This window comes from Aethalodelphis obliquidens, unplaced genomic scaffold (assembly GCF_003676395.1).
Source record: "Aethalodelphis obliquidens isolate GAN/ISIS:26980383/991018 unplaced genomic scaffold, ASM367639v1 scaffold37, whole genome shotgun sequence".
Lineage (NCBI taxonomy): Eukaryota > Metazoa > Chordata > Mammalia > Artiodactyla > Delphinidae > Aethalodelphis > Aethalodelphis obliquidens.
Genome location: NW_020837981.1, coordinates 11,271,315 through 11,283,409, shown reverse-complemented (window position 1 = coordinate 11,283,409; position 12,095 = coordinate 11,271,315). Strand labels below are relative to the sequence as shown.

The following is a 12,095-nucleotide window of genomic DNA, read 5'->3' as shown; positions in this document are numbered from 1 at the left end:
GAGTGTTAGACAGCAGCCCACCCTCAGGCCCCGGAAGGGGTAACCCTTACTGCAACAGCTATATAAAGAACGTTGTTCAGTGAGAGTAAAACAGAGGAGAACAAATAAGGGAATAAAAATAATAAATGGAGAATTCAGTTTCTTCTCTCCAATCCCCTGAATACCTCTCATAGTCTAGACCAGTGCTGTCCGGTAGAAACATACTGTGAGGCACATCATGCAATTTAAAATTTGTAGAAGCCACATCTTTTTAAAAGGTAAGAAAAATGAAATTTAGTTATTCACTTAACCCAACGTATTCAAAATATTTCAACATAATATTTTGAAATTTTTAAAAATTTTTATTGGGGGTATAGTTGATTTACAATGTGTTAGTCTCTAGTGTACAGCAATTTTTTTAACATTTTGAAATTATTAATGAGATTTTACATTCTTTTTTCATACTGAGTCTTCAAAAATCCATTGTTTATTTTTACAGAGCATCTTAATTTAGCCTAGGCAAATTTTAAGAGCTTAATAGCCACATGTGGCTAGTGACTGCAGCATTAGACAGCAAAGCTCTAGACCCTATACCAGGGAATGCATTATCTGGATGACTTTAGGGGCATAGTATTATGGGCAGGTGGTTTATGTAAAAGAAAACCTTGAAGTTGCTAACTCAAACGGCTGCAGAGTCTAGGTGGGTAACAAAAGAGATCTGATGTAAAACAATAGGTGGTAGTGGGGACTTGTGCCCACTGAAGAGTGCAAGTGAAACAGGAGGAAAGGGGGCAGGGCACAACCTTTGAAAGAATGACACAGCCTAAGGACGGGACATAAACTGATTAGAACCAAATGGGTCCAAGATGGCAGAGAAGTCAACTTCCACTAGACCTTGAGCCTCAGTATACGCTCACTGTAACACATCAGCAAGTTAAATGACACACCCAAAGGCACCATGACAGTGGCGGTGCCCACTGTCAAAAAGTGGACGGTGGCCCAATTCCTGGAAATCCCCACCCGTTCCCGAAATAGCTGGAATACTTCTCCCACTCATTAGCCTATGAAATTACCCACCCCTGTAAAAACTAACAACCCCATACCCTGGCGGCCTTTCTTACCTTCTGAGATGGCCCACACTCTGTCTGCAGAGTGTTTCTCTCTAAATAAATCCACTTCTTACCTATCACTTTGTCTCTCACTGAATTCTTTCTGCGATGAGACATCAAGAACCTGAGCTTCATTAAGTCCTGAAACCAGGTGTGTGATCTCATTTGGAAGACTGTGGGCTTTGGTGGGGTTCTGGCACGCGTGTTCAAGTCCCAATCTGAAGTGCATGGTTTCACAAGCTTCTATCTAAAAAGAGTTTTCCTGCAGCCATTATGGAAAACAGTATGGAAATTCCTCAAAAAATTAAAAATAGAATTTACGTATGATCCAGCAATTCCAATCCTGAGTATCTGAAGAAAAAAAAATGTTAACTAGAAAAGATATATGATATGCACCACTGTGTTCCTTACAGCATTATTTACAGTAGCCAAGATGTAGAAGCAACCAAAGTGCCCATCAGTAGATAAATGATGGGTATATATTTACAAGATTTCAGATATTCTGAGGTTGGAAAAATTAAGTTGCTAGGTTTTCAGAGCTGTTGACTATTAGACCCTGAACTTTTTTTTACCCCAACTTTAAGGGTAGGCATATAATAATTATTTTATAGCTGGGAAATCTCTTTGTCACATGAATGTTGTTATTTGCTTTTGTACATCTGATGCCTGATTTATAGTACCTAGTATATAGTAGGCACACAATAAACATTTGTTGAAGGAATATAGTCCTTAACTTTTGGGGAGGGCTCACAGACTTTTTTCTTTTCAATTTTTATTAATTTATTTTTGGTTGTATTGGGTTTTCATTGCTGCACGCGGGCTTTCTCTAGTTGCAGTGAGTGGGGTCTACGCTCCGTTGCGGTCGGTGGGCTTCTCATTATGGTGGTTTCTCTTGTTGTGGAGCATGGGTTCTAGGTGCTTGGGCTTCAGTGGTTGTGGCGCGTGGGCTCAGTAGTTGTGGCGCACAGGCTTAGTTGCTCTGCTGCATGTGGGACCTTCCTGGACCAGGGCTCGAACCCGTGTCCCCTGCATTGGCAGGTGGAGTCTTAACCACCATGCCACCGGGGAAGCCCGGGCTCACAGACTTTTAAACATGAGAATCTCATAAAAGCTATGAAATCTTATCCACATCCTGTCTGTGCCCTGCCCATATTCCCTCAGCCTATCCTAGAGTTCACTACAGCTTTGGTAGACAAATCCTGTACAAGCCATAGCTTCCTACCTTAAACACCTGAGTTATCTCCTTGCCTGGAAGTGCCAGCAGAGTTAACATTCCCCTTGGCAATCCGTAACCAATGAGAGGTGGGATTTGGTAGCTAAATATTCCAGTTACTACTGGAATAGTAGTAGAATTGCCTCAGTGAGGCAATTCTGAAGTATGTTTTACTATAGTGTTTCTCAAACTTTACTAACACTTAAGAATCACCTGGAAAGATTAATAAGACACAAATTCTTGAATTTGCAAAAATTTTTTTGGCCTTGCTGCGCTGTTTGCAGGATCTTAGTTCCCCCGACCAGGAATCGAACCGGGTCCCTGACAGTGAGGGCGCCAAGTCCTAACCACTGGACTGCCAGGGAATTCCCTTGAATTTGCACTTTTAACAAAGCTCCCAGGAGAAAATGTTGCTGCCAGTGCATGGACCACACTTTGAATAACATTTTTCTCAGAGAGTCTCTAGTGAGATTCAGCCCCAGTTGCTGGAAGCACCTTTTTGGCCTTCTTCTCATTCCCTTACGCTGCTTGGATTCTGGGACCACCTCCCAAATTTACTACTTGCATCCAAATCTTTGTTTCAGGGTCTGTTTGGGGGGGAAGCCAAACTATGACAACTCTTCTTAGAAAAATGCACATAGAAATAGAGTTTTGTGTACTAGTTTAGAGGAAGTATGAATTCCCTGAAATTTATTTATGTCATAAAGGAAGGTGACCAGGGTAAATGTCATATGACCCAAGTTCCATGAAAATTGAATCAGTCCAGGCAGTCTAGGAACCTAATATAATCATTAATGGCTCATGGAGTTAGCTGAATTCAGCCAGCTCTCCTCAGAAGTTATTTTTCCAGATCTGCATCAAACTCTGACTTTGTGGGACATAAGAGTAAGTCCGGGACTCTAAAGAAACCCCATGCTTGAAGTTAATAAAAAGAGTATTGTTACTCATTCCTATTGGATTCTCATGGTTTCTTCCCAATCATAGTGCTTTCTGGACACAACTGCAGTGCCCCTATGACCCTTAGATCTTTTCTTGATGTGTTCACAGATGAGCCAGGCATACTATAACTGCAGATGGTTTCTCCCACTTCCTTCTGGATTCCAACATGGCTCCCTATTCTATTTCATCCTTTTGGGAACCTGTAACCTTTGACATATATTCCTAAGCTCACTCTCGTGTCATCTGGAAACTTTATGGCATGCTCTCATTCTGTAAAAATTGGGTAATCCTGATTATCCCAGTTTCTAATCAGCTTCTTAAAGAGAGCTAACGCCAGGGTCACCAACGCCTATTTCCTAAACACAGCACACAATTGCTGCTTAGCTTTGCCCACATATGGGCCAGCACATGTGTTTGTCCATGATTATTTGTCTTATGTACTATTCAATAAGTATGTCTTTGTATACACCTATGAATGTGCTTTGGCAGGTGCGGATGTGGGTGTGTAAGTAATCAGGTCAGTCTTGAAGTCCGAATAATGGATGTATGGTATTTTACTTTAATTAGTCTCTGTGCATTGTTAGCCTCAGTTTTCGTCTGCCCTCAAATATCAGAGGAAGAATGAGTTCATTTCCTTGAAGTTTATTAACTGTTACCGAAGGCAGAGAAAATTCCATAAGAGAAGGTTCCATACAGAGCAAGTGGAAGGGGAGCTCTGAGTTGGTAAGAAAAGATGCTTGGAGTGGGGACTTGGAGTGAAGGATGGAAGGGCAGATCTCTCCTTTCTTTTTCCCTCCATTCCCACAAGGATACTGGATTTTCAGTGGGGGTATCCTGCTCAGCATTCTCTCTCCAAAATGGAACCAGAGAGGGGAAACTTGATACAAAGTAGAGGTAAAAACACCTCACAGCTCCTCTGTTTCTCCATCCAAGGGGATGCCAATATCCACGTTGTAGTCTACAGGCTCCCCGGAGCTCAGCCAGGGAATAGGGGTTCGATTGAAAGAAGGCCTGTTGGAGAGGTTCTGGTTGTAGAGGACTAGGGGTTCACTCAGCAAGGGCCCCAGGTCAAACTTGGGCATCTGGAAGGTCATGCGTTTGGAGGCCTTCTCATATCCACCATAAGGCATTGCTGTCCTGAAAAGGGGACACATTATTTAATTAAAAACCAGAACAAAAGAAAGAGTTTTGTCAGTGAGATGTTACACTGTTTTGAGGATAGGGAAGTCTGTGAATTCTAGTTGCAGATTGCTTCTGCACTCCTTATTCTTCTTCTCCCTAAGTACTCCATTCCCCCTTCTGGTTTGCTTGTTTCCCCAAAGCTAAAAATGAGAAAAGTAGTCTAGTGTGTACTAGATAGAGAGTCTCATGGATAGTTGTAAGCCAAACCAGTCACATTTTCAGAGAATTTTACCCCAAACACTATAGACTCAAGGGTCTGAGGTCGCCTTAAATTATAATGACCCCCCTCAAAACCCCTACCCCACCTTCAGTGGATAGTGCGTGCCCTGGATGAGAGGAATTAACATTTCCTGGAAAATCCAGGTACCTTAGGACCAAAAGCACTTCTCTAGGGCTTCCCTGTCCTGTTTTCACACAGTCTAGAGAAGCCCAGTTCCAAAAGGATAGATACTTGAACCTTACTAAAGTAGGGTATAAAGAAATAGAATCTTCAATAGTATAATAACTTGCTGTGATACATAATCTATAAAAATTCTGAATCACTATGTTGTACACCTGAAACTAATATAATGTTGTAAGTCAACTATACTTCAATTAAAAAAAGAAAAGAAAAGAAAAATAGAATTATACTATAAGGACAGTAATGGAATTGTAACCTTGAATGAAGGGAGCCTCAAGAAGCCTTTAAATGTGTAATATGTTATTCCCATTTCACAGTCAAGGCAACCAAGGCTCAGAAGTAGGGTGACTTTTCCACACCGCTATGAACATAACTATGAACTAAAATTCAGATCCTGCCTCCTAGCAAATTTTTCCTTCATCATACCATGCTGTTTCTCTGAGCTAGAGTGAAAAGACCAAAAGCCTTCAATTGTGGCCCCCAAATTCCTCCCATGCCTCCTCATCCCCCTGAAACATTTGAACCAGTCTCCATTCCAACTAAGGGCATGTTGCCATACACTGGAATGCATCAGGTTCCTTCCACATCCTCCTTACCTGTTGAAGGACTTATACTGAGGGAGATCAGCTTTGGCCCCGTGGGCCAGCAGGTTGATGCCAAGTTCCACTTTTTGCTGGGAGTCAACCCCCATGGCTCTCTCCCATGGGGAAATATAGGTCTTGAACACAGTGATATGTTTTCCTTCTCCACCTGCCTGGTCGTCTGGCAGCCATGGGAGAGAAATAATAATAAGTCAAATAATAGCAGTTAGTAGCCAATGGAAGTTAGTCTCAGAGCCCTGCACTAGAGAAGTTGCTGGGGCCAGGGACCAAAGGTAAAATATCTTGGTAATTGTATAAGGTTTGTGAAATAATGACAGCCTGGAGTCGGATTTGTGATACAAACTGAAAGGCTAGAAAGGTGACTGAGAGACAAGGCTTCTGGGTGGAATAGACACGTCTCTATATCCTTATGGACCCAGAAAGTCCATCAGGCTATCTCAACAGGCCTCTCCTGCTTCCTACACCCAGTCTAGGCCTCATTCCTGGGTATTTCTCTGCTTTAGAGACCAGACACATTATTCTTGGGTGAGGATACTTGCCTAGTCCTGTCTCGCCAACCCCTGCAGTGCCAGCAGCTCCTCCTTGGCCAGTCTGGCCCCCAGGACCATGTGTACCCCGATATCCAGACCCAGGGCCCTGATGATGGTGATGCTCGTCAGAGCCATACTGTCCGGCAGAGCCACTTCCCCCTGTCTGGCCTCCACCGCTGCCCTTGCTGTAGGAGAATCCCTGGCCAGCTGTACCCAGCTGTCCCCCAACTGTGGGAAGGAACTTCTGGAAGTGATCCTGAAAAGAAAGGACAAAGTAAGGGGAAGGTTAGCAATGGGTATGGGGAATACCATAGCAAGTAGGAGGTGATCAGAGACAATGGACAACCAGAAGACACTGAATCATCTGAGACTCCCCCCTCCAATAGATGGTTAGCAGATAGCCTGACTGAGAGAAATTAAACTCTCCTTAAGGGATACAACCCCTATGGCTCAGTTCGAATTACATCTAGGATGGGGGCAACTCATTCTCCAAAATCCCCTTTCCCTCCTTACCAAGGCAAAGAGGACCAAGAGTTCTGCTCAACTTAGGTTTGAGAGATTGGGGCTGGCATGGAGAACCCAGCCTCAAGTTAAAGAACTACAGAGATCTCTGCTCCTCCCCTGCATCTTGTCTAACAGATAAAAGTCTCTTCTCTCTCTTCCTCTTCCTCTCCCTTTCTCCTCTTGGTGCCTGTTGGACCAGGACTTCCTGACAGTGAAACTGTAGTGGGTAGGGGGAAGGGAAGCCCAAAGGGCAACACTGGATCCATCCCCAAAGCCTAAAAATAACCCTGCCAACTCCTTCAGGAGGCTTTCCTGGCCACCTACCGAACACACCCCCATGCTCCACCCAGTGTAACCAGACACAGTCAGGGGGGAGGGCTTTTGGCCTCCTAAAGTTAGATATGACCGGCTCAGCATTTTTATTCTGCTCCTACATACGGGCAAATGGCAGACACTCCTGCCCCTGGCCCCATGTAGGCATCTATTTTCACTCTCCCCTGGCTGCCCAGGAAAGGTGGAGGGGGAAGAAAGGAAATGGAAACGATCCCCTCCTTCTCAGCTGAAACATCTTGTGCCTGGTCCCTCTCCAATCTCTACTTCTCTTCGGAGAATGATCCTGACTAGGAGACGTAGGACCTTAAAGCATGGTTTCGGTCCCCACATCTGTGGTCCTTATACTGACCCTTTAGATAAAAGAATGGCTCAAGAAGAGATGGTTATAAAAATTCACTTACCTCTTTCTACGGTTGCCAGATTTTGCAAAAAGAAAAAATCACAGGACACCAGTTAAATTTGAATTTCAGATACACAATAATACTTTTTTAGTATAAATATGCCTAAGTATTGCATGGGACATATTTAGATATGAGAGTATTCATCATGTACCTGAAATTCAAATTTAACTCAGTGTCCTGTATTTTTTAATTTAATTTTCATGTCCCAAATATTTCATGGGACATACTTATATTAAAAAATTATTGTGTATCTGAAATTCAAATTTAACTAAGTGTCTTCAATTTTTTTTTTTTTTTTTTTTTGCCATGCTGCGTGGCTTGCAGGATCTTAGTTCCCCAACCAGGGATCGAACCCAGGCCCCTGGCAGTGAGAGCACCGGACCACTGGACCACCAGGGAATTCCCTAAGTGTCTTCAATTAAAAAAAAAAACTTATGTCCCAAATATTGCATGGGACATACTTTACTAAAAAATTATCTGTGTATATCTCAACTTAATTTTTTAATTGAAGTAGCATTGCTTTACAATATTATATTAGTTTCAGGTATACAACATAGTGATGCAATATTCTTATAGACTATACTCCATTTAAAGGTATTATGAAATATGGGCTTTATTTACTGTGCCTACAATATATCCTCAGTAGCTTATTTAGTGTGTATCTCAACTTTAAAATATAGGACTGGGCATCCTGTGTTTTATCTGGTAATCCTATCTTTAATACTTAACCATACTGGGAAGGAGTTTTCTCCTTGAAGGTGTGGACTCCCCACCCTGCCTCATCAGCTCTAAGATACAGATTTAGTTTCAGAGGTGGGCTGTAATTCACCCTGGAGCTATTGGGGGCTCGCTGTATCTGGGGGGTTAATGAGCTTATAAATTAGCTGGGAGGGGAGGTGGGTCATATTTTAGAGACTCGGGCGGGGCCTACCAAGAAGCTGTCAAAAGAGGCACGAGGCTTTGAGAGTAGTAAAGTTCTGAACTCACCATTGAGCTGTCAGAGAAGACATCAGGGTGGTTTTCATAGATAAATTTCTCCACCCGCATCTGCCGCAGTTTGAACATCTTGGAGCCCCGGTTAGTGAGTAGCGACAGCTCCTCCAACATCACATCCCTTGGGACGCTGATCTTCTTGCCCAGGTTCAGGCCTGAGCTCTCCTGTCCACCTTTCAGGGAGGTGGGGAGGCAGAGGCAAGGGAAAGAGGAAAGTAGGGTTTTCTAGCTCCCAATGAAGCCGCCATCCACAACTAATTAAGTGTGTGTGTCCCAGCAGAGATCACTGAGGGAAGCAGATGCTGTCTGTGATGTCTGATCAAATTCTATCTAGTTTATGAGGGATTTTGATTTCCTGGGTTTGGAGTTGGAGAGAATGCATGGGAAATGGGGTGCAGAGTGAGACAGTGGGGATACTAGAATGGGGTGAAGACGGTGAATGGGGTAAAAGGTATGGGGTACAGGGCAAAAGAGTAAAGAAACATCATAGATGGAGGTCATTGGGGAAACTGTAGCACGGGGGAAAGCCCAAAGCCACCTCTAAATATATACTCCTATCTTAACTCCTTTGCCTTCTCTTCCCCTCAGTAAACTGGCTGCAAACAGCTTCTAGGTATTGATTGGGAGAGCTCTTCACCTGCTGTACTCCTACCACCCCCAGGAAAAATGCCTGAGCAATTTTCCATTTTAAGTGCCTATACGAGGCTCCTTAGCTCTGGGGAAAGAAGTAAGGAAATTAACCATTTATTGAGACCTTATTCTGTGCCAGTCTCCATCATATATATTTTCTTCTCAAACATACCTCACTGACCTGTGGGTCCTGTTGTCTTGGACCTGTGCTGGGTAACATGGCATGGGTGTTATTGTCTCAGATTACAAGGTGAAAAGGGTGGAAGGGTGAGTAGTCAGTGTTGAATTCTTTCTTCCTTTCCCCCCTTCCCCCCACCCCTGCAAACCTTACCCCCACCCCAAATTCTTCTTGTCTCTCCTTATCTATTCGCCTTAAGACACATATAACCTTATGATACTTCTGGGGCTCATGGGCCAGAGATACTCTCAATAAGAAGTCCCACACTAGGTAGGTGCAAACATGCCATACCTCCAGTGAGTTCCATGATCAGCTTGCTGGATTTCCGCTTCTTGTTGGGGGCAGGGGTCCCTGAGAGTGGCATTGTGGAGGTGGATGGAGCCTGGATAGGGTGGGAAGGAGGAGGTGAAGGATGGACAGGGACTGCGGTGAGTGTCTACAGTAAGGCACTGCTTAAGGACTTCAGGGAGAAAAATTTCATTAGATTTTTTAAAAGAAGTACATATTTCTCTAAAAGGTGAAAAACCATTGCTTTAGGGCTTCTCTTCTTGGGAAGCAGGGCAGAAAGTGTAGATGCACCCCTTGCCCCTGCCTTCTACCAACCTCTTTTCAGCTGTTTTACATAGAGCTGGTGCCAGGCTTAGGAACACAATATGTGTTAGGAGGGCCTGGGGGTAAAACCAACACATTACTTACAGGTCAGGTAATGCACCCAGGTTTCATTGGTTTGGCATGACTTGAAGCTTTTATTTGTATGGGGCTCCCAGACTGGGATTATCATTGCAAACTCTGGCCTCTCAGTCTTCCCCAAGCCCCAGAGTGGGGTTGGGGGGGGGGGTGGAGCAGAAAAAATGTTCTGCCAGGGTTGAGGAGATCCAGCCAGAAACATTCTCCATAGGATGGAGAGGTTATTGCCCCTCCACTGGGCCAGCTGGATCATGGCCTGGGAGGTGACAGCAGTGCTCCCACTCAGTTTCAGTCACTCCCCACCCCCCAGACCTGGAGTGGAGAGGGAGGTCAATCTTGATGCATGTCAATTCAGCAATATCATAGCAGTGGGGAATTCAGGGAGGACAGGAACATAATCATAGGATCTGGCAGTGGAGGGGGACAAGCTGGGAAAAGATACAGATTCCAGCCCCTCCTTAACAGAAGTTGGCACTCAGCGAAATGTCTTCTGCTGAGTCCTGTCTCACAGCACATCTGTGATTCTACTAGCTTAGTGGGGTCTGCTGAGGCCAGAGTCCAGGAACTGCTAAATAGATTCTCCCCATACCTCTCTCAGCCCAAACTAGGTTCTTGTTTTCCATCCAGCCTCTCAGACCCCCTTCTCATTCCTCCAGTGCCTCCCCCAACATCTCCAATCCCCCCACCCTCTTGGGCCCTTCTCCTTCCAACTCTCTGTGGCTCCCCTGAACTGGACAACTGGGAACTCAGTACAGATGGAGGAGGGAGGAGCTCCCCCCAGGATCAAGGGTCACTATTACAGACACAGACACAGCAGTCAGCAGAGTGGGCTCCAGCCCCTCTGACTATAAAGCTGGAGACTTACCGGCTGCTCAAGCGGTGGTCAGCTCTCCCTGGGGTCCAGCAGCTTTGGAGGACTGTGCTGCTGTGACTAGAGAACCCGAGCTGGGCAGGCGTGGGGGCAGCACTGGCAGTGGGGGAGGGAGGGTGGTTATTAATAGAGACGATGAGCGCAAGCAGCTCAAATGGCACAGGGGTACTGAGACCCTGGAACCAAGATCCCATCCTCCTTGCCCAGAGGCTCAGGAAGGGGAGGAAAGTCCTTTGGAATTCTCTCACTAAGCTGTCTGAGCGAAGGATCAGTCTACCCAGGGACTCCTCTTCTTTGGCACCTCGAGGCTGAGATCCAAAGAAGCACTCAGGGAGAAAGTGAAAACTGAGAGGGAGAGAGGAAGCAGGCAGCAAGTGGTGAATAAGAATTCGGAGTGGGAAAGTGAGAACCAGGAGAATGTGTCTGGAGAGCCATTCAGAGACAATCCAGGCTGGAGCTGGAGGGACATGTGGGTGAATTTTGGGGGTGGGAGGGTTTAAGATGCTATGTTTCGGGAAGGAATTTCTGTTCACAATGGAACTGCCCTTTGAAAGTTCCTGGATAGGCTGGTCTTTCCTTTGGGAGGGCCAGATTTTGGCAGGATAAGGGACCAAATTAACCAAATCCAGTAGTTAGGCTATCAGGGATGATGTGGGAGAAGACTTGACCAGTTTCTGCCTTTTCATCCCCATTTGCTGTTCGGGTGCTCAGTTTAGCCTGCTCTGCTAGATAGATGTCACTTTTTTTTTAATTTATTAATTAATTTATTTATTTTTGGCTGCATTGGGTCTTTGTTGCTGCACGCGGGCTTTAGTTGCGGCGAGTGGGGGCTACTTTTTGTTGTGGTGCGCGGGCTTCTCATTGCGGTGGCTTCTCTTGCTGTGGAGCACAGGCTCTAGGTGCACAGGCTTCAGTGGTTATGGATCGCGGGCTCTAGAGCACAGGCTCAGTAGTTGTGGTGCACGGGCTTAGCTGCTCCGTGGTGTGTGGGATCTTCCAGGACCAGGGATCGAACCCGTGTCCCCTGCATTGACAGGCAGATTCTTAACCACTGAGGCCGCCACCAGGGAAGTCCCAGATGTCACTTCTACCTGAAGGGGTACACGTAGGCTTCTGACCTGCCAGGGCTTTACTCTCTGAGGCTCCTACTTGGGATTTTCTTCAAAGGGAGCACACACCCCATAGGATCTGGACTGTCCCATTCACACTGGTCTAGAGAAGCCTCTGGGAAAGGGCACAAGCTTGAGAGCCCCCTCCAGGGAAACCTGTCATTTGCCCGGCACCTTCCTCGGTAGCTGCGTGAACATCCTGGATCCTTCTCCATCTTCTGCTCAGGTTTTGTAACCAGCTGCTGTACCTCTGCTGTATCCACCACCCTGTTGTGGCTGCCTTAGGAAGTGGCTTTTGTAGTCCCCAGAATACCTTTCTGTCCCTCTGTGAGCTACCCACTCTTCCTGACCATGTCCTTTTCCCATCCTGAACTTTATAGGTTCAGGTTAGGGGCTGAAAGTTCACCCTGCTCCCCTCTACTTGGCCTCTGCCCA

The 12,095-nt window shown here is 45.4% G+C and overlaps 2 protein-coding genes across 4 annotated transcripts in view; both read right to left on the bottom strand.

Annotated features, from left to right (window-relative positions):
- Nucleotides 1–3,862: 3,862 nt before the first annotated feature.
- Nucleotides 3,863–12,095, bottom strand: part of MYOZ1 (myozenin 1) — an 11,275-nt gene continuing 3,042 nt past the window's right edge. Inside the window, exons 1-6 of one of the 2 annotated variants that reach the window (XM_027129874.1) lie at nt 10,546–10,649; nt 9,285–9,375; nt 8,180–8,358; nt 5,964–6,210; nt 5,419–5,584; nt 3,863–4,377 (exon numbers count right to left, since the gene is read on the bottom strand). In XM_027129874.1, the coding sequence (XP_026985675.1) occupies nt 4,146–4,377; nt 5,419–5,584; nt 5,964–6,210; nt 8,180–8,358; nt 9,285–9,357 (897 nt within the window). In that variant the 5' untranslated portion in view covers nt 9,358–9,375; nt 10,546–10,649 and the 3' untranslated portion in view covers nt 3,863–4,145. Of the gene's footprint in view, nt 4,378–5,418; nt 5,585–5,963; nt 6,211–8,179; nt 8,359–9,284; nt 9,376–10,545; nt 10,650–12,095 lie in introns of those variants that run through there. The other variant, XM_027129875.1, reaches the window with a different exon arrangement.
- Nucleotides 9,331–12,095, bottom strand: part of SYNPO2L (synaptopodin 2 like) — a 17,266-nt gene continuing 14,501 nt past the window's right edge. Inside the window, exons 5-7 of one of the 2 annotated variants that reach the window (XM_027129845.1) lie at nt 10,546–10,647; nt 9,597–9,661; nt 9,334–9,375 (exon numbers count right to left, since the gene is read on the bottom strand). In XM_027129845.1, the coding sequence (XP_026985646.1) occupies nt 9,652–9,661; nt 10,546–10,647 (112 nt within the window). In that variant the 3' untranslated portion in view covers nt 9,334–9,375; nt 9,597–9,651. Of the gene's footprint in view, nt 9,376–9,596; nt 9,662–10,545; nt 10,648–12,095 lie in introns of both variants that reach the window. The other variant, XM_027129848.1, reaches the window with a different exon arrangement.